This window comes from Parasteatoda tepidariorum, chromosome 1, assembly GCF_043381705.1.
Source record: "Parasteatoda tepidariorum isolate YZ-2023 chromosome 1, CAS_Ptep_4.0, whole genome shotgun sequence".
In the NCBI taxonomy this organism is placed as follows: domain Eukaryota; kingdom Metazoa; phylum Arthropoda; class Arachnida; order Araneae; family Theridiidae; genus Parasteatoda; species Parasteatoda tepidariorum.
Window position 1 is genome coordinate 70,763,056 of NC_092204.1, and position 23,077 is coordinate 70,786,132.

At 29.2% G+C, this 23,077-nt stretch overlaps 1 protein-coding gene across 12 annotated transcripts; it reads left to right on the plus strand.

Moving 5' to 3' along the window:
* The first annotated feature begins 3,793 nt into the window (after positions 1 to 3,793).
* On the plus strand, positions 3,794 to 22,910 carry LOC107450900 (uncharacterized). 12 transcript variants are annotated; one of them, XM_043039102.2, is made up of 8 exons: positions 3,794 to 4,009; positions 5,746 to 5,903; positions 9,083 to 9,233; positions 9,318 to 9,505; positions 10,349 to 10,447; positions 12,505 to 12,609; positions 14,183 to 14,275; positions 15,796 to 22,910. In XM_043039102.2, the coding sequence occupies exon 8, from the start codon at positions 16,780 to 16,782 to the stop codon at positions 21,943 to 21,945; it is 5,166 nt and encodes a 1,721-aa protein (XP_042895036.1). In that variant the 5' UTR covers positions 3,794 to 4,009; positions 5,746 to 5,903; positions 9,083 to 9,233; positions 9,318 to 9,505; positions 10,349 to 10,447; positions 12,505 to 12,609; positions 14,183 to 14,275; positions 15,796 to 16,779; the 3' UTR covers positions 21,946 to 22,910. The 12 variants fall into 12 exon arrangements, with proteins under 12 accessions (XP_042895036.1, XP_071042955.1, XP_042895048.1 ...); XM_071186854.1 differs by lacking the exon at positions 9,083 to 9,233 and having other exon boundaries at positions 3,794 to 4,132; XM_043039114.2 differs by lacking the exon at positions 9,083 to 9,233.
* The last annotated feature ends 167 nt before the right edge of the window (positions 22,911 to 23,077 follow it).

A 23,077-nucleotide genomic window follows, 5' to 3' on the forward strand; every position in this document is an offset into this window, starting at 1 on the left:
TGGTCGAATGTTCGACCAAACGACTATTATAAAAAATTATATATAAGCATTTAGATTCCTCGTCAAAAAAGCAGATACGTAAGGCTCACAAGTTTGTTTTTTGATGAGGAAAAAACTAAAATGCTGTTGAGATCTTAGGAATCACAAATCAAGATGTGACTGAACCAGTTAGATTGCTGGAATAAACCGAAGTGGTAAAATCATTTTTGATGTCAACTACAAGTTTTAACTGTCTATCAAACTGATTTTCATTCAGACTTTTTTCACTAGGGATTTAACACTGAAACATTATTTTGCGACCATTAATGTGTGTACTTTGTTAACCTCATTCTTTACAAAAATTCTAAGAGTATAAAATGTTTTGATGCTACAGCTTTATTGCATTCATATGCAAAGTAATTATTTAAATGATTGTAGCGTTAATTAATTATTAGAAAAATCATAAATAATAATAATAAAATCGATATAGTTTTAAATGAATTTTTGAGTACATTTTAGATAAGTAAGTTTATTTAAGAATATCTTTTCTTTTTTTTTTATCTCTTCTAAATATTAAGTTTTATATGAAGACGGAAATTATTTACCATTGTATTTATTCATCTTAAATCTTTCATTGTCATGATTGTCTGTCATATTTTTTTAATAGTAAAAATCATATTTAGGAATATCTTAAGACGAAAAATAGGCCATTGCAGATAATCTACGAAAAATATTGATAATTTTTAAAAACTGCAAATACATCTCATATTACACGTTTTATTACCATGTTTTCTCGTTCGAAAGGTAGAAAGGGTTTTGAGGTTTAAAAAGTATATTTTCAAAATAAAAATCTCGTTCTTAATAAATCATTGTCGAGCATGTTGTGCATAGACTTGCGACATTATTTCGCTTAATATTAATTCCATTTTCTTTTACAAAAAATTAAAGAAATAACAAAGCATTATTTACGTTTAAATTATACATAAATTATTATAACTTGAAAATAGATCAAGACTGTATCTTGAAATATCAATATTTTTTATGCATCTATAATTGAAATTATTTTTACGCGATCTTGTGAATACACTGTCTTACGATAAAAATTTAATAAACGATAATATCGTGGTCATTATTAATAAGATTAAATCGCGAAAATAATTAATTTCTAAATGATAACGATGGTTTTTGAATGCAATTCTAGTGTTGTTGTAGTTCATTTACGTCGCACTAGAGCTGCACAATGGGCTATTGGCGACGGTCTGGGAAGCATCCCCGAGGATGATCCGAAGACATGCCATCATAATTTTGATCCTCTGCAGAGGGGATGGCATCCCCGCTTTGGTAGCCCGACGACCTGCACGCGAAGTCGAGCACTTTACGGTAGAACAGTTTAACGAGGACTAATACCGCACATCCTCGGTCCCTACGCAGACTGATCCAAGTGGTCACCCACCCGCACACTGACTGCAGCCAGTGATGCTTGACTTCGGTGATCTGCTGAGAACCGCGTGTTAACAATCAGTCCACTGCGGGACGAAGTTCTAGTGATACCACGCAATATGTAGGGAGAAAAAAAAACTATATATAGAAATATTAACTTTTGAGCTAGAGAAAAAAAGCTATATAATCATATTTAGAATAATTCATTTGGTTTTGGCGAAGTTACTCGTTAAATTATTAGATTTAAAACAGCTATGACGTGATCATTGTGTTAAGATTCTTGCAAACGTGGTATTTGAATACTTATTACTAAACTTAATCTTGCTCCTCGAACAATATGCTAACACTACACTAAGTTGGACAAATGGAAAGGGGCCAAATCCAGACTGCCAAAAAAGCGAGTTATTCAAAATCTAGCAACCATGTCACCTTTTTTAACAATATATCTCTTAATAACTAAAGTCCCGCAGTGGACTGATCGTTAAGACACGGTTCCCAGCAGATCACCGAAGTCAAGCATCACTGGCTACGATCAGTGTGCGGGTGGGTGACCACTTGGATCAGTCTGCGTAGGGACCGAGGGTGTGCGGTATTGGTCCTCGTTAAACTGTGCTACCGTAAAGTGCTCGACTTCGCGCGCAGGTCGTCGGGCTACCGAAGCGGGGGTGCCATCCCCTCCGCAGAGGATCAAAATTGTGATGGCATGTCTTCGGATCATCCTCCGGGATGTTTCCCAGACAGTGGCGTATCTAGGGTATGGCAGGCGGGGCGAGAGCCATGGGCACATTATTTGAAAAAAGGCGCAAAATCAACCAGCACCAACGTTTCTTTCTTTTTTTCAAAATATTTTGATATTTTGTTTGTTTTAAAAAAATAAATTTCACATACATACAAATACAAATTTTAAAAACAATAATAAAAATTTTAAAGAACTAAATAAAACACTGAAAAGAATCATTTAGAAAACTCTCCAGAATGCAGAATAAAAACTTCCAATGATCCTCAGATAAATCTTTATTTTTCCAGTACCACAAGCAAAAAGATAAGCAAACACCTCTTCATATCACATTACCAGGATGTTAAAGGGCAATTATCTGGGGATGAATAGAACACCTGCAGGCAGAGAATAGCCCTTTGGTGGTGACAGAGGGCAAAGAAATGTGAAAACCATGGAGTGTCCCTGTCTAGTTTAGCCCAATTATCATACCCTTAAATGCTTGTAGATCTTAAATTTTATCAGGGGTGAAAATCACTTTGAAAAGCGGCTTTCGAATTTGTTGAATATACAAATAGAACCCTTGCTGTAAATTGGCGTAAATCCTTCCAAAAAGGGAGGTTTTGCCACACATGGTGGGAATCACTGTCACAAAATATTTAAATACTAAAAATAGGAGATGCCTCTGTCTTGCTTAAACCAATGGTAATACACCCCATCTATTCCCTTTTTATGAAAAAAAAAAGACAGTCATAAGTGTAATTTAAACGAAGTGTTAGGATTTTCTTATAATCAAGGATTAAATTGTAAGTAATCATTTCTTATTTATGCATCATGCTCACTTTATTATTTCACGTTATATTTTGTAGCGATCGATTTATTTTCTTTTCTAGCAATGCCAACTGCTCCACTTTCTTTAAAACATTTTATTGAGTGGTAGTTAAAAACGAAACCATGCAGAATTTAAGATAATTCTGGTGAAATTTATAACTCTCACCTGAAACAAAATTATGTTTCATATAATTTTTTTCAATTATTTATTATTTATACGTAGAGGGGGGAAATGGTTTTACATTAAATAAGCAAAGAATCATACAATAAATATAACTTTAGTTCTCAATAAAAAATATTTTTCTACACGGAGCAGAGCAAGTTTGCATCTTTGTATAAGTAGATTGAGAGGGGCGTTTACTACATTATAATATTTTGTTTTTGTATATAATTATTTTTATTAAAAAGAACATTTAATATGCACAATGATATTTTGGTAATAAAAAGTGAACTTTGTGTAATTAAATGCTCGTTATTGTATTATTATTATTAAAAACAATGACTTAATGGGGAAAAGAAAATGAATGTTAAAATTTGAAATATTGGAAACATAATTTTTCAAGTTTCCTGAAAAATTATTGCAATAAGTAAATATTTTTGTGTAAATTGCGTATCATTGGCTCAGTTAAGAGTGCCGACTACCGAGAAATAGATTTCTTTTCATTCATTAAAACAGTGCTTCTTAACCTTTTTGATATAATGGACCATTTTAAAATTTTTTTAAGAAGTCACGGACCACCCCCCTGTGAAAAAAAATAATTGCAAAAAACATCAATTATTAGAAAACATTTAATTTTATTATTTTAGTAGTATAAAAAATTTTTAAAATTAAAATTTTTAATGAGAAGGTTGCTGCTGCTTTTCCTTAATTAATAAATTTAATTGGGGGATGGTTTTCGATAAAGCAACGTGTATATCATGTTCAACATTCAATCGATTTCGATGTTATATTTTTATTGTCACAAGTGTGGAAAATTCCGCTTCGCAAAGATACACTGTAGCAAACGGAATTATAGCTGCCATAGTTCGATTTACAAGCAATGGGTAGGCTTTCAAACGTTTTAAAAATTAGGAGTAGTCAGCGGACCCCCAAAATATAACTCATGGACCCCTTAGGGGTTCATGAACCACAGGTTAAGAAACCCTGCATTAAAAGATAGATTTTAGGTTTGAACACTCATAAAAGTTCAATTTATTTATTTTTAATTAATTAATTAATTTTTTTAATGTATTTATTTATTGAATGAATAGATTAAGGAACGCATCTGTTAGTTTCTCAAACTGATTTTTTTTTTTTGCTTTTAAGTCACAGAAATTCACAAACAATTTTAATTTTAAATTAATAACTTAAGCTCAAGTTTAAATAATCCTTTTGTTTACAAATTGAGAAAAAAAGATATGTGTAATTTATCAAGACCTTACTTTGTATTTTTTTTAATTTCAAAGCATCTCAGACACAAAATTGTTTAATCTTTTACCTGCTATAGACCTATTTTGGTAGTCATAAATTTTACTTGAAAAAACTGTTTTTAAATAAATAATATAAAGTGTTTTAAATAAATAATATAAAGGTTCATATAAAGTGTCCTTTATTTATATATTTGTCCATTATAATTAAAATAAAATGGAAACAAAATATCATTGAGACTATAATATGTATTTTATAACTATCTATTAAAGCAGCACAATATCAACAATCTTTTTTTTTTCCATTAATTGATTCCCTTTATTTTAAGAAAATAAGTAAAAATAATAATAAACATCTTATCGAAAAATTCGAGCTTGTTTATTTATGAAACATATGCATTTTTATAAAAATTCAAAAAGCCCTCTCTCCTCAAAATATTCAAAAGATCTATATTTCGCTTTTTTTTAAAAAGAACATCTTAAAACTAATTAAATTCAATTAATTTTGGAAAGACTTATTCGGATAATGGCTTTGTCTATAAAATATCGATGGTTAAATCCTTTATTTTGAATATTAATTATTTGTTGCTTGTAAACTGAAGTTGCATTTTAATGTAAAGGTTCTCGATTGGGTAAATTTTTAACCGCTTAAAATTTTAAACTTACTTATCACCCCAGACAATATTTAAATTTTAGAAAAATGTGTGTGCATCATTAAATTTTTAAACGAATAACAGATAAGGCAAAATTTACTTTATTAATAATTATGTATTTGTCGATCTATGTGTTTGGATTAAATTAGATCATATGAATTTTAAATAATTTTTTCTGTAAACATGCATTTCGTCCCTATCTTTTTTTTATATTTTCACCTAATTGCCGCTTGAGTGTAAAATTTAAGAAACGACATTTTTATTAACTAAGGTTTAACGTAGTAATTTGGTCACATAATAGTCTACTTTGGTTTTAATAAACCTTAATTATAGAAACTTCTCAGAACTATTCAAAATATTTAATAATAATATTACATTACCTTCCTTTAAAAAACATTTTATGCCCGCTCAAAATAATATATTTTTTTTAGGTAATTCTTTCAGCAATTTTTTTTTTATCATAGATTATTGTAAAACAGTTTGTATTTATTATATTAATTCAGAACATTTCTTCTTAAAAAATTAAGTTTCTATCCTCTATTTCATTTTTTTATTTATTTTGTGAAATATGTGAAAATTGTGTGACGAATATGAACTAAAGAAATTAATATGTGTTTTTAACATTTTAATATTAGTGCAGATTTTCTAAATGTGTTTTCAGTTATTATTGTACTATTGTTAAATTTTTGTTTCTTTACATAAAAATAATATTCCATTTAGGTAGCTAAAATTTAAAGGAAATATATTAGGGGGGAGGAGGGTGTCATTACGATGCACAGAGTTTCGACCTGTTTTTCTAATCTAAGCTTCTAGGGAAAATTTTGAAGATCAAAAACATAAATTCGATGAAAAATGAATGACATGTTTACCAAGCTGAAGTAAGTTTTTATATTCAATTTTATTGCTCAAATTATTGTATGCATTAATTTTTTAGCTTATTTCTATGGATTTAAAGAAAAATAAAGTCATTTACAATTTTATCGTAATATTTCGTAATTTAAAATAAAAGATTTAACTTTTCTCTATCGAACCATTAAAATTTTAATTGTACATGATTATCTGATACTAATAATAGGATTATCAAAGGTAATTCTTTTTCTAATTTACTTGATAGGTTCCAACCACCTTCGGACTTATGTGTATAAAGTGAACAAACAAAAATTAAAACGAAGAATTTTTAATTTAAATACACAAACTTTTAATTAAATATTTAATTCTTTTGAATAGTCCCAAGTCTACAATATGATTTTAAAAAAAGTTTTATTACCCTAAAAAAGAAAAAAAAAACCGAAACGAAACTAAAATGTCTATACTTTTAGTGTCTTTATTTTCCTTTAAAAATTTCAAGCACAATGGCTCAAAAATATGTACATAGTGGTTTCCATTTTCTCTAACTACTTTAATATTAATTATTATCAGCATTATTAAAGAAGGTATTTCTTGAATTATCACTAATAATCATCCGAGTTTAGAATATATTAAAGATAATAAAATCTATTGCGACTTTTGATTTCCAGGATCTTTTCCCCTTTCTAAACCAAAAGATGTCTTTTTGAATTATTACTATGATTTTAAAAATATCTTTCATTGTGATTTTGATCATTGGAAAATTCTAATTAATTTTTGTCTTTTTAATAACTACCTTTACAATGAATAGAATTTTTATTCAAATTGATGGACTACCACAAGGATCTAATTTTTCATCTCTCTTAGCTAACTTATTTTGGCACTATTATGAAGAAAAAAATCATGCTCTTAATATTAAACATGTTTTTAAATTTATTGCTCAGCCTTTCATCCCTTCAGTGGGTCGATAAATGAGTACCAAGCATGCTTGGGAACTAAACACTGGGGGTTTTGCGTTCGACTGACCACCTAACCAGAACATCTGCTCCTGCACCCCAGAGCCCAAGGTCAAGTTAACTGAGATGGGCACAGTAGGCTTTGTTCCTCTATGGGCTGTCGCGCCACTAAGTTTAGTTTTTAGTTTAGATTTATTGATGATTTAACTATCTTTAATTTTCAAGGTTACACAATTTTTTTTAAATAACATTTACCCGGAGGAATTAATCTTGTTTTGTAATCAAGATGATAATATTAATTATAATTTTTTAGATTTGGGTATTATAAAAGAAGAAAATATCTGCTTTGTTGATTTAAACGATCAAAGAAGTGATTTTAATTTTAATATAAATAAACTAATTACTTTAAAATTCTAATGTTTCTAAAATGCTTTTAATGTTTAGAATTCTAATCTACTTAAATACCATTTTTAATTAACTGAATAGAATTAAATAGAACATAAAGTAATGTTTATTTATCCAAAAAAAAAATAGGCAAACTCTTTAAAAATTTGATAAAAAAACAATGGATATTCAACTAAAGTAATAAAAATTGTGAAATCATTAATTTTATTGTATGTTATTATAAATAAGTTTATTAAAAACTTCTTGGATAATTTATATAATTTCTACCATGTGCAAATGCATTTCGGGCAATTCCGTGGCTAAAAATATGCGCAAAATGGCGATTCGTGTTTCTTTCTCTCTTTTTTCCCCCTCTTAAATAAATGTGATTTTTCTAAAATCATTAAAATTGTATAATTGAATATCAACTTTATTAATTATGAACTTATCCAGTATAATAACACTTTGCGCATATCCATTTTCGAGCAAATCCTTGGTAACTAACAAATCAAACGCGCTTCAGTACTGTATTACACACATACATACATATATACCAGCTGGTGTGTATAGATATAATAGATATGTGTTAAACAATAGAGAATAATAAAAATATTTTAAGAAGGGCGCCGATAGGGAGGATTGCCATAGGCGCCATTTTCTCTAGATACGCCTCTGTTCCCAGACCGTCGCCAATAGCCCATTGTGCAGCTCTAGTGCGACGTAAATTAACAACAATAAATAACTGAAGCAAATTTTCACTTCAAACTCACCAGAATTACAAAATAACATTAATATCTTATGAAATACTGCAGAATTATCCGTTTGAAAATATCGCCTCGCAGAATAACATGTAGTAAGCAGCTGCAAACTTTCTAACCGGAACTAGAGCAGGTACTGGAGATTGTTATTGTTTACACTTTTACTGAAAACACCGTCCATACACGTGCGCATTATAACTGCACGTGTTAATATTAAATATGATATTATATAAAATTTATTTGTATTTTTTGAATGAATAATTAGAAAAGCAGCTTCCTGGTATCAGCTTGTTTAAAGTTCCAAATGTAAGCTTTTAATTATGATTTCGTTTGTTTGACTTTTATGCTATTAAACTTATTTTATGCTTTCAATAATATCGTAAGGATACTCTCTTTTCGAATTGTTTTTTAAACATCAATGTAAATAAATTTTGTTTTAAATCTTCCAGTTTGATCCACAAGTGTAATCTTTGCTTCTTGTCTATTTAATTTGTTTATCAGTTGTTTTAATTATTACTTAATCGTTAAAGTGATTGGTTTTTTCAAAAATTGCTTATTTTGATTGATGTGATCATCTAAACAATTATAGTTTGTAAAAAGTAATTCTAAATAATTGCAGTTTTTCATTCGAACATCCAGTTAACAGATTGAAATTTATGAAACACATTGTTAAAAATAGAATAATTTTACACATTAATTTGAATTGTAAGGAACATTCATTTATATGGATTTGTATGGCTTTCACTTAATAATAAATGAACTGAATCAGGCAAACATACTGTGATATCATTAATTTATTATTTTATTAATTACGGTAAAGTACCTAAGATTTTGGATTTTCCTTGTGTTATGGTAAAATTTATTGTTGTAGTTTCTAATTGTACTATGGAATGCTCATATCAGGTATTATAATTTTACTTGTTTGAATGACAAAATATTTGTTTGCCGTTGTATGACTTGTTTGACCGTATTTAGAAATTAAATAATTTTTTAATCACAAATTAATGTTAATTTCTTTTAATATACCTATCAAAAGAGATTTTATAATACATATTTTCTGATATGAGTTGTTTATATATAAATACCTCACTTTATTTATATTATTTTTTTAAGGATATTAATCTTCTTGAAAAGTGGCAAAGAGCAATTCCTCGTGCAGATAGGATGCTTAAGTTCACTGATCATGTTTGTGCTTTGCATTTTGGTGAAGATGATATTGAGATCCATTATACAGTTACATTACCCATTATCAAGTTACATTCATGTCAGTTTATTTTTGGGCTATGTAATTATATGTCAGTCGTTAAGATATAATATGAATGTTTCATATCAAAATATGTTTTTCTAGGTGGTTTGGAAGCAAGAAAGGGAACGGCCTAGATTGAAACCTTCTGCCACTCCTTCTAAATTCCCAAATTGCTGGCTATGTTGTCAGAGAGGCAGAAAAGTTTTCTAATTGCCATACTTGTTTAGACAGCCTAGTTTTTCAAAATGTTAATCCTTCCTATGCTGAATTGATAAAATTAAAGTCTAATGGTGGGTAACTGCTTCCCTCAGAGGAATTATTTAATTGCATTTCTTTATTAGAGAATACAAGTATGTCCACTGTCAACAACACCAATTTAAATATAAATACATTAAATGATATATGCGATAATCTGGAGGATTTAAATGTTACCCTATTAGGCTGCTCTGATGAGCACAAACATTCACTGACTGTGTCCATTGTAAATTTCTTTATTAGAGAATACAAGTATGTCCACTGTCAACAACACCAATTTAAATATAAATACATTAAATGATATATATGATAATCTGGAGGATTTAAATGTTCCCCTATTAGGCTGCTCTGATGAGCACAAACATTCACTGACTGTGTCCATTGTAAAATTATTTTTAATTACAAGAATGCACTTTCTTTGTGATTGCTCCAATCACATTGATGTTCGCAAAATTAATTAAACGAAAAAATATAGAAAATTATCCAAATTATAAGTTTTTAAAACTGTGAAATCGTCATTTGTTTTTAAATTAAATAGTTTTATGTTCATAAAAATACAATCTTGGTGGTATCTTTCATTTATTTATATCTGATTTTTTTTATGTTATTATTTTCTTCAATGAAAATTGTAAATTAATTTATTAGGTTCATCTTTGTCTTGAATATAAGCAAATTTCTCTAGCTTCTACCTGGATCTCTTATAATTTATTTCATAGATTTGTGTATTTTGCTGATTGATTCTTTAAAAATTTCCTTTTTTTTTCTGTCATCTGTTTAAATTTATATATTAATGTTAAAAAATTTTGTGTATTATTGTTTGTATAAAACAATTCTTAATGAACCATAAGATTCTTAATGAACATCTTAATTTTTTTCAGTTGTTAAAGTATCGTACAGAAAAGAATTTACAGAACGAAATTCGGAAAAAACTGAAAGTATGTGAATAGGTCGGTGATCAGATGCCAGATTGCAAATAAGTATAGTTGCATTTCTAAAACTTTATGCTGTAAAAAGAATTGGCTTTGTGCTTACTTTGCTAATAAAATAATATTTTTATGTAGTGAAAGAGCTAAACAGCACAACTCCTTAAAATTGTTTCCGGTTTCGGAATTTAACGGAAGTAAACAATTTAAGTTTTTTGTTTATTTTTTCGCCTCTAGCATAACTAGTTTCATTTATTCGAGTCATATGCTTAGAATATTAATACTATAATAATGGTAAGAGATTTGTTTTACTCCTAATTTAACTAAACAATTTAAATGCCTCTAAATGTTGTGTCTTTTGTTATTTTATGTACATAAATTATGCTCTTTTTAATTCTTATTTTTGGGAAGTAAATAACATTTTATCCTTTAATAAAATCTAGTTATTATGTGAAACTAAAATGAATTGTTAGTATTTAGGAGTGTTATAAGTATTTAGGAAAATTAGAGCCTAGTTTTCTTTCCCTACCATATAACTAAATCTATAAATTACATTTTATCTCAATTATTTTTAATAAATGTTGATGTATTGTAAATTAAATAGTCATTACAGCATAATTTTTCTTATAATAATCTAATAATTGAATTTTTTTTATGTATTGGTTTGGTTATAATATTTCGTGTGATTTTTTTCTTTTATTTTTCAGTATCCTACTTTCGATAGCTTATTATATTGTATTATTTATTTTCTTTGAAAAGGAAAATTAGCAATTTCTTGTGATTTTTCTATTAATTTCGGAAAACTAACTGTACATTATTTATATTTTTCCTACTATATGGGCTTCATTATTTGTCGCAGAAAACTTCTTTCACTTTTGGGTATTTATTTATTTCACCAGAGCAAGTAAATTCAGCTGCTCGATTTATTCAACTTTTAATTCATTCAAATTAAAAATCAGTTGAATGTTTTTTTTTTTTTCATTGCAATTTTATAAGTTCTGACAATCACTGAACACTGAAATATATAAGTACCCGCGATTTAATAGCTTGTCTTCTAGTCTTTTTATTCAAACTTCGCAAATTTTCTCAAATTTTTTAAAAATTTAAATTTTATCGCTTGCATTATTTTAAATAAATATAAAACTGAACTTTAAGAAACGTAAAAGAAACTAGATTGATGTCATTTCATTCTTTTGTTGCGAAAGCAATTTTATAACAACTTGTTCTTAAATTGTTCCGTGGAGATGAAGTTGTTATGAAGATTGTTCTGCTTTTTTATTTTGTAGTTTTGAACTTACTGTCAGAATCAGACTGGAGGCATCACGCTTGAAGAGACTCTTAAATGCCTTAAAAAAGATGCCCCAAGAAATGAATTATTTTAGATTTCATGAAAAAGTTGGGGATATTTCCATATTGTGATGTATTATATAATCTATCACGCAAGCTGCAGTCACCAAGGTGCTAAATTGATTTTAAACTTGCAAGTTTTTTTGGAAAAAAAATATGTAGGTATTTGCCCGGGGGTGGCTACGAGTTATACCTTTTGAGTTGTCCACTTTCTGTGATGTTTTTTTTTTTAGTTTCTCGCGGTCTGCTGAACTTTTAGGAAAAAAATACAAAATAATATGTTGATGTTTGCCAAGGGTTCTCTTCAAATGTGCAAGTTACTCTTTTCAAATAGGTTTCTGGCTGTGATATTTTTTTCTGTTTGCCCGAAACTTATGAAAACTTGGTGATTTTTTGAATCTGAAATTGATATGGAAATCTGTTTTTATTAATCAGTGAATTAATTTACAAAAATTATTAGAAATTTTACAAACTAATTATCTTATGTTATGTTTTTAAAAACTTTTAATTGATGCAGTAAAGGTCCCAATCTGGAAAACAGAATTTTTTGTAAGAAAATTATCAATGGTAACAAAAAGTCAAACATAAAAAAATAATCTTAAGATTATGCATAAATCCTACCGCATTAAAACTATTTTTGTTTTAACTGATGATTTAAAACAAAATTTGATGATTTAAATCAATGATTTCTTTTAAATCCAGATTTAAATAACTTAATAGAGATGTGAAAATCATGATTATTCTGAAGAATAACTCTTTTGTAGGAAGGTGAGGTATTAGTGCAAGATGATAAGAAGTGGGACAGTGTTTGGAACACAGATGAAATTCGAAAAAATAGTGCTAACTGGACTCTTGCTGGAGATGTTGGGGTAAATCTTTGTGTAGTTATATACATATATTATTATAATATAATTGTAATATTATTTATGTATGATATTATTATAATATTATATTATAATATATTTGTAATTATCTTGAATGTTTTTTTTCTTTTCTATGATAAATTACGTTATGTTTTCTTTATTGCCAAAGATATATAAATTTTTTCTAATTGATTTATCATCAGTAATTTTTGTCTTGTTTTGTTACTAGTGCAAAGTACAGTTTGCTATGATGGAAAGTCCCCTATCCACTGTAGCTTAATTCTTATACATATTTTTCATGCATAATATATGCTTGTATACATAATCTATGCATGTGTAAACATAATCCTTATGCATAAGATTTTGTAGCATATCGCAAACATAAAAGAAAAGAAAGCATATTTGTCAATTTTTTATTTTGGAAACAGAAAGAAATATTTGCTTCTTAAAAAGTGTCTAAAAAATAGATGTTTCCAAAAATAGATGTTCAAATAAAAAACTTGGATATGGCACTTATAATAATTTCCAATTAAAAATGATTAAATCTAGAATTGAAATGAATGAAACTCCTTTTAAAGGAAGAGTTCTTTTACAGGTATCATTATTTTATTATTTGTTTGGAAATATTTATTACATTTAATGGATATAATAAAAAGAACATTAAAAAAACATTCAGTTTGCAAATTTTAAGCAAATAATAAATTATTTATGGTGGTTAGAATCCTCAATGTCTTAGCAAAGATATCCAATCAGCAAATATATCCTAATCAGCTAGTATCCTGAATTGCTAGGGAGAAAGTGAGAGAGAATATGAGATATTTTATATTTTGTTAGGAATTTTCATTGTTTTAAAATTTCAAAAAATTACCTTTTTTTAAAGTGTGATTTTTTTTTTTTTTATATAAATAATTAAGTTGAAATATTCTGCTTAGAAACATTTGTAAATTTACAAGAAAAGTAAGATATTATGAAACATTGTTTATTTAGTTATTTAAAATATTACAAAATAAATAAATGTAAGATTATAATTTTTTGTTTGGTAGCCTGTTTTTCAGTAGAATATTATGATACATTTATATTCCATTTTCAATTAATTTAAATCAAGCATTTTTATATTTTATGTATCACTGCAGTTTGTATTATTATAAAACAATTTTTAATGTAGTAATATTGTTTGAAAAATATTATGATTTACCTATTGTATTTCAGTTAGTTATAATTGCATTAATAAAATTAAGTGCGGTTAGAAAAATAAAACATTTTAAATGTGGTTAAAAAAAAAATTATTTAAAGGAAAATTTAATTTAAAAAAATAATAATCTGAATTACATAAAATAAATCAGATTATTACTATTTTTTTAAAAGAAGAAAAAATAACAAACCCTGGTTACAATTGTTAGATGTTTGCTTGTATGTTTTGATTATCTTATTTTCTTATAAATTATTAGAATAAACCCAATAGACAGTAGTTCTATGAATAATTAGCATAAAACTGGACTCTAGCACTTTTTTTTATTGTTATGCCCATCACTGTATAGTTTATTTGCGTTTTTAACTTTTGACATTTATTTTACTCCAGTTATAAAACTTGCTGAATGAAATCTCCCAAAACATTATATCTAGAACACATGAGGTACAAAATGTTGTGGACTCCTTAATTCACAACACAAAGGTATTATACTAAGTTTTATTGTGAAATTATTGTAAATTTTCTTTGTAATCACTGTTGTATATGATAATATATTACTGTAATAATTGTATATTGCTGTGTAAATTGTTTACTTAGTCTAATTTTAGCATGACATAACTGCTTATATAATCTGACATAATAACTTACAGATTTAGATAGAATGAAAAACTTTCTATGAACACAATCAAAATACTTTTTGCATGCAATTTATTTACTCTTGTAATTAGTTTCAAATCTTTCTATTACCACCTAACTTGGACGAAATTCATCTTTAAACCACTGATTTTTTTTAAGTGTTATATTTTTTATAAAAATATATTCATTATTATATACATACCAGCATTATATTTCTTTAAATGTTGCAGTCTTTTGACGACATTATACCAGCTGCTGTTGTAACCTAGTTTAATGTCTTAAAAAAACTGCAACATTGAAAGAAATATATGCTGGTATCTGTAGAATAATCAATATAATTTTATAAAAATTATAGCACTTTAAAAAAATCAGCGTATATTTCTTTAAATCTTGTAGTTTTTTGAAGACATTAAATTAGTTGTTGTATCCTAGTCCCACAGTGGACTGATCCTGAAGACTTGGTTCTCAGTAGAACTCCGAATTCAAGCGTCAGTGGTGGCAGTCAGTACTGCATTCAGTAAGTTTTTATATATCAGAGCTGCGAACTCTAAAGTTCTAGGTTTTCATGATACTTAACAGGTCTCAGGATCCCTCACAGATGCCTTGACGTGAGTGTCACGTTCAGACTTTGCCAATGTGCTTCAACACGTCTATTTCATGCATCAGATTTGAGTTTCTCTCCTCAAAAAAATTTATATAGACCGGATGGTAGCATTTTTTGACTTTAAACCATTAAACCTTTGCTCAATTTCTTAGCCCTGTAAGTTTTAATATGGTCAGGATTAAAAGCACTTCTGGATTTAAGAATACCAAAAACAATATGGATCAACTTACGCATTGCAGCACCAACGATAGCCATATTATGTTTACCCTTTTCCTTTAATCTCTGGCAGAAACTAATAATGATAGGTTTGTGATTCTTAGCTACTATAGCAGGAAAGAAAAGTGCCTTATGTAATGTTTGTGAACCGGATTTACTTAATCTGGGTTCGGCATATACAGAGGAACCTGGCGTCTTATTTCATGGTATATCTCCTGCATATGCTGCCAATTGCCTGGCATCTCTAAAATCCTTTATGTAAAGAAGTTCAGCTAAAATAGCTATTGCTGATTCCTCTCCTATTCCTGGAATAGTTAATAAAAGTTGAAAATTTTTTAACAACTCTTTGTGTTGCTTTAATAGTTCACGTATGGAGCTTTTTATTGTTTCTATTTTTTGTGTTATGTTTATTGCAAGGTCTTCCCAAGCAGTTGCGACTTCTTTGGGCAGTCTCTCTTTTTTTTCTAAGTGGTTATTTACTGATGTCAATTCACCTTTTTTAACGCAGCCGAACAACGATAAAGATGTTTCAATTTTTTCTTTTCAGGAGAAGGTGGTGCCCAGCGAGTTGGTTCCTGCCTTTGGCAATAATCAGCAATAATTTCTGCATCAGTCTGATCATTCTTTTGTCGTACAAGTTTACTCCTTGCATAAGATTTTATGCAATGAGGATTTACTACACTAACAAAATGTCCAGCATTGCGTATAAATTCAGCTAAAGCTTCACTGTAGCAACCAGTGGATTCCATACATGCCTTTACTTCTTCTATGTTATGCTTTTGTAGAAAACTCAGCAGACCTTGAAATCCATGATCATCATTTTTAAGACTCCTTTTTCTAGTTTCATGTTCCCTTTTTTACTTATAATTGTGAGAAAGGCATCAAAGCGATCTTTCGATACGTCTATGCCTAAAAAGTTGTTGATCATATATAACTCCATACATTACCATTTAAAGTGAAAAGTAAGGCTAGTCTTGTGAATACAGAATTAGAACCATTTAGGTCTTTCTACGATACCGTTCAGCCTATACTTTTGAGAAGGGAGCTCTTATCTTTTTTACAGATTTTATATCTAAGTACGCACTCAGAGTTCCTCCCTTCTCCATCTAACGCTTAAGCTTAAAACATTAGATGCTTTCTTCGAGATACAAATACCTATATTTGAGAGAACAATTTAAATAAAAGTGGCATTTTAAATATAAAAAAGCAAAATTGTTGCAACGAAGCTAAGCAAATTAGTTTATATCTAAATGTGGCAAAAATAGGCTAATATAACTGACTTTGCTGTATAGTAGAATTATTATAAAGAAAAGTTCGAACGTATTATTTGGTAGACCAACACGTTCCAAAAAAAACTTGTTCTCACGGTTATTATTTTCAATTAAACAAAAGTGACCATATTATTAATTTAATGATAGAAAGTATTGAAATATATACCTATTGAAATAATGTTATTAGTCATAAAAAAAAACAACTTTACTTTGCTGATTTTTATGGCTACCATATGAATAGTTTAATATAGTGAGTCGATATGTTAGCAGGGAGTAAAAAGTCCGGTAAATCACCTAATGAAATCTTGAATCGAGATAGTGAGAGCACTCTAAAAAAGTCAGATTTTGTTGCTAGAAACCCTATTTCCATTTTTAGTCTGATAAAAAATGCAAAGGATGAAGAGGGGAAAAAGAAGCTTAATCAACTTTTGCAGACACTAAGGAAGAAATTGCCTGAGGGCTTTAAGATAGGAGCTGCTGTAGGCGAAGGGGATTGTTTCTTTGATTCCGTAGCTCAAGGATTGAACGAGCTAAAAGATAAAGGTCTGATTGCAGATAGTAAAAGATTTAGTGTAAAGTCTTTGCGGGAAAATTGTAAGCAATATGCACTACAAGCTAATCAATCAAGAAAAGATTCATGGTTGGGTAATGCTCTAGAAGGAGAAGGTGGAAAGTTTTGTGAATATATTCCGCTTATTGAATTTACTGCAGAAGACATTGAAAATGCAAGTTCTGGTTCGGAAATAAAAATTCTAAAGTTGGAAAATGCTATATGGGGTAGACCTAAAGTTGAAGGAAAAATGATATGCGAAAAGCATAGCGTAAAAATTAGGATTATAAAATTGAGAGATGAAGAGATAGATAGATTACATGTTACTAAAGGTAAGGTAGGTACAGGTAATAATATTATTTATATACTGAATTACAGGAACCATTTTGTACCACTTCTTAGTAGTATTGAAAAAGATATAAAGAGAACCATAAAAGTTTCTAGAGAGGAAGCTTACGGTAATGTGGTAGGTTCAAATTCAAACAATATTTCTCAATCTTGCATTTATACACCATTACAAGATATTGAAAATTCCTCTCACGGGCAAAGCGATCATTCAAGGAGTATGGGTAGAAAACGTGGGCGTTCTGTTACAGACAAAGATGGTACAGTATCGAAGAGGCTGCGCATGGATGTAAATGTTACTAGTAATGAAGATTCAGAGTTTCCTAGTGCTTTACAATATGAATCTGGATATGATGATCATGCTTATCAAGCTAGTCGATGCATTCCTCATCATTTGATTGAACTTATGTATCAATTAAACTTGTTGGTGCTTTGCTCACTTAGAAAGTCTATGTATGAACATAAGTACCCTTCATTGTCATTAGCGTTTGGAGATTCTGAGATTGATAAATTTAGTAATATTGTTCTCCGTTATGAGGGGAAGTCTACTCATATACAAGTTAAAAATGTGGATAATTATATAGATAGTAATATCAGCTATGCTAGGTTATTTAATAAAGAAAGACGAAGCTCTTCTATTAATAGTTACTTTGATAGTTTTGTTAAACATCTAATCTCTAAGTCAGATAGTTTATGTAATGTGGAATATCTTACTGTCTATACCAATTCAGGCTTGGATCTTACAGAAGAAAAGGAATTAAAACAAGGACGATCCAAAAACTTTTATCCTTTTAAATTTTATAGCATAAATATAGAGGAATATGGCATTCTAAAAAACTTTTTATTTACAAGTAATAACATACAAGGGCATGGGTTTTATCAGTTTTCACAAGATAAAACAACAAGAGAAGAACTCTTAAAGCAATTAAAATTCTCTCCTGCCGTGCAGAAAGTAATAAAAAAAAGAGAGCTTTCTCTTGGATTTGAAAAAGAAATAAAAGAAGCGTTTTTAGATAAATTAGTATTTGCAGTTAATCAGCCTAATAGAGAAGAGCTGAACAGCATTATTAAAAGTGAAATGAAAAAAAATAGTGAAGTTCGAGACAATTATATAACATTACAAGAAAGAATATTAAGTAATTTAGAAGAGCATAAAAAACTTGGAAACTATATATCTGGAATTATATATGAATTCAATTTATTAATGCTTTTTTTGCACGACATGTTCTTGCATAAAAATATGTTTTCCATAAATTTTGAAGGAAAAAGCCGTGATATATCTAATTATATTACTATCAATTATAAAGGTAGAACTACTTACTTAAAGGCTCATTACGCAGATAGTAATATTGATTATAATCAGTTATTTCCCTCCAGACAACAGAATAATACATTTTCTATTAATAAGCTTTTTACTCTTTTTGTTGAAAAATTAGGAAAAGCTATAAAATTTTTTATTATCTATACTAATAGAGGTTTAGATCTTACAGAAGAAAGGGAATTAAAACAAGGACAATCTAAAGGCTTTCATCCTTTGAAATTTGATATTATGGATATTCGAAAGAGGAAGTATAAAATTTTAAGAGATTGTTCATGTATAGATGGGAATGGTCTTTATCAATTTGCACAAGAAGAAACAACAAGACAAAAGCTTTTAAGTCTATTAAAGCTTCCACCTTCTTTACAGAAAGAAAAAGGAGGAGTTTCTGATGAGAATGAAAAAGAAATAAAAGAGAAATTTTTAGATAAATTAGTATTCGTGGTCCACCAGCCTAATAGGGAAAAGTTGAATAGTGTTATTAGAGGTAAGATAGATAATCAGTCTAATAATACATATAATTGCGAAGAGTTACATGAAATAGCATTACGTTGGTTAGAGTCTCATGAACTTGGTCCTGTCAGAAAGGGAATAATGGAAAAGCTTTTGGAAGATATCAAAAATAATAGATCTAGTTATCAGGAGATTCAAAATAAAGATATTAATGAGGAATTTAAATTTGCTAAAAGTGTGGTTGGCAGAGAAGGAACGTCTATGTTTTATCAGTTCTTGGGTTTTTTAGTGAAAGGAGAAGGAAGGAAGTGTCTGGAAGTTCTGAAAAGAAAAGGAATAAACCTATCTACTGTGTCCAGTATTTTGCATGGAGCAGGGGATAGTGCTGTAAAAGCTTTTAAAGACTTATATGACTTTTTGTTTGATGAAGTAGGAAATAAAATGCAATACTTGAAAACTCTTGAAGAAGAAGGAATAAATCTAGCTAATATATCAAGCATTTTGCATGGAGCAAGAGCTAATGCTGCAAAAGCGTTTAAGGACTTATATGATCTTTGGTTTGATCAGAACGGAAAAAAAACAAAATGTTTAATAAAACTAGAAGAAAATGGAGTAGGTCTAGTTCGTGTGTCCAGTATTTTAAGTGGAGCAGGGACTAGTGCTGCAAAAGCTTTTAAAGATTTATATCACCTTTGGTTTGATAAAAAAGGAAATAGAACACAATATTTAAAAACTCTTGGAAAAGAAGGAATAAATCTATCTAATATGTCCAGTGTTCTAGGTGGAGCAGGAACTAATGCTCCTAAAGCTTTTAAAGATTTATATGATCTTTGGTTTGATGAGCAAGGAAATAAAAAACAATATTTAAAAACTCTAGAAGAAAAAGGAATAAATCTATCTAATATGTCCAGTATCTTGCACCGCGCAGGAGCTAATGCTGCAGAAGCCTTTAAAGACTTATATGCTCTTTGGTTTGATGAGCAAGGAAATAAAAAACAATATTTAAAAACTCTAGAGAAAGAAGGAATAAATCTATCTAATGTGTCCAGCATTCTAGGTGGAGCAGGAGCTAATGCTGCAAAAGCTTTTAAAGACTTATATGATCTTTGGTTTGATCAGAACGGAAAAAAAGCAAAATATTTAATAAAACTAGAAGAAAATGGAGTAGGTCTAGTTCGTGTGTCCAGTATTTTAAGTGGAGCAGGAATTAGTGCTTCTAAAGCTTTTAAAGATTTATATAATCTTTGGTTTAATAAGAAAGGAAATAGAACACAATATTTAAAAACTCTGGAGAAGGAAAGAATAAATCTATTAACTGTATCCAGTATCTTAAGTGGAGCAGGAACTAGTGCTTCTAAAGCTTTTAAAGACTTACATGACTTTTGGTTCGATAAGCAAGGAAATAAAACTCAATATTTAAAAACTCTAGAAGAAAAAGGTACAAATTTATCTACTGTATCTAGTATTTTACATGGAGCAGGAACTAGTGCTTCTAAGGCTTTTAAAGATTTATATAACCTTTGGTTTGATGAAAAAGGAAATAGAACACAATATTTAAAAACTCTAGAGAAAGAAGGAATAAATCTAGCTAATATGTCCACTATTCTAGGTGGAGCAGGAGCTAATGCTGCAAAAGCTTTTAAAGATTTATATGATCTTTGGTTTGATGAGCAAGGAAATAAAAAGCAGTATTTAAAACATTTTACTGAGAAAAAAGATAGGGAAAAAACTTTTACGATGTATAACTTATCCAGCATTTTAGGTGGAGTAGGAGCTAGTGCTAAAGATGCTTTTGAAAAATTGCATAATGTTTGTTTTAATGACGAAGGAAAAAGAACAGAACTTTTAGATGATTTCTATGAGGCAGGTTTTGAACCAAGTAACTTATCCTGTATGTTATGTAAAGCAGGAGTTCATACTTCTTCCATCTTAAAAAGATTGCATAGCGTTTGTTTTAATGACGAAGGAAAAAGAGCAAAACTTTTAGATGACTTCTATACTGTAGGTTTTAGGCCATGTGATTTGTGCAGTATAATAAGTGGAGCAGCGGATAGTTTAGAAAATTTTCATGATTTTTGTTTTATAGGGGAAACAAAAAAGTATTTAAACCATTTTTTAAATGAGGAACAAGGTTTTACTCTGAGCAATTTATGTAATATATTGCATGGAGTAAGAGCTAATATTTGTTCTGCTTTAAAAGATTTTCATGATGTTTGTTTTGATGGGGCAGGAAGCAAAACGCAACTTTTAGCTGATTTCCGTAAGGTGGGTTTTAAGCCGAGTGATTTATCCAATATATTGTCCATGGCTGGAAGTAATGCCGCTTCTATTTTAAGAAATTTTCATGAAGTTTATTTTAATCAAGAAAATTATTTAAATCACTTCTTAGCCAAGAAGGAACTTTTTACGCCAAAGGGTTTATCCAAGATATTACATGGAGTAGGAATTAATATTTGCCCTATTTTTGAAAAATTGCATGACCTTTGTTTTGACAAGGCAGGCAACAAAACGAAATATTTAAACAATCTTATCAAAAATAATCGGCATGAGATGTTTAATATATTATATAAAAAAATCAGGAAAGGTCCTTGTACTACTTTCTTCGATGATATAGCACTTCAACAACAGGATATTGGTAGGATAGAGGAAGACGAAAGAGATGTAGATGATTCTCCTATTCCTTTGAGTAATGAAGAAGAGCATATGGGTTCAGGTAGTCAGGATAAAAGTAGCAAAAAGCAAAAAGGTAGTCCACAATGAAGTAATTCTAGTTCCCATAAGAGAAAAGTCGAAGAAATAGATAGTTCACAAAAGAGATGTAACTTCAGGAAAAGGCCAAAGGCAAACACACTCAGTATATTCTGACGAAAAGCGAGAAGAAGTGTCTTCACGGTTATCAGAATTTATGTCTAATAACTTTCCCAACGCTTCTATTTAATCGGTAAGACAAGGTCTACATTTACCTTCCTTTGAAAAACGTGGGGTTGAGATTGATGGTAAATGTGTAGCAATTACTCGTAGCTTTTCTCAAGCTTTATTTTTGAATGGTGAAAAAGCATTTTTGAGTAATTTAGAAGTTTCAGCTAAAATTTATGAATACATAGAGCAGCATAAGCAAATATCTGCGAGTGAGAAAAGAAAAGTTCATGATTTAGAAAATTTAATTTATAGTTTTGAAGAGCAGCTAAACTCTTATGAGAATAGTAGTCTACCTTTAAGATTGATTCACAACACCAAAGAAGACCGTAAAACGTTTAGTAATTTATCAAGTTTTATAGCTGGAATTAAGAGTGATTTTGCTATTCACTTAGTGACAAAAGGTCATGTTGTTGCAATATATAGGGTTGGTGATAGCTATGCTTATTTTGATAGCAATGCAGCGTTTATTTCCGGGTTAAGAAGTGTTGATCAGCTCACGCAAGTTATGGAAAGAGAGGTAAAGTTTGCTGGCTATGTACTAGTGGAAAACTTTTTTTGTTGAACACTTTGATGTCGATAAAGCTAATAACTTACTATCTGATGAAGATAAACAAACTCTAACAAGAGAAATCAAAACTGAGTGTCAACTTCTAGCAGAGCAAAATAAGGAGTTTGGTCTTACTAAGATCAATGGTCGAGAAGTATCCAGAGTACAGCTATATGACTTTGGAACTAAAATTAATGTGGAAAGTAGTGTACCATTTGTAAGAGTTTAATTAAAATATTATTTGGTGCGTATTAAATAACATTATTTATGTATTATTAAAATGGATAGGTTGGAATCTTTGGTAAAGTACTTGTGTTTGGATATAGTCATGTTATGTTAAACAAATAACGGCCGAAATATATAAAAGGGAAATTAGATTAAGGGGGATGTGATCGTTAAGGAAAGTGGTAGTACAATGCTAATGTG

Coding starts and splice junctions, on each gene's coding strand:
- LOC107450900 (XM_071186854.1), top strand. CDS start 16,780: ATGTTAGCAGGGAGTAAAAAGTCCGGTAAATCACCTAATGAAATCTTG.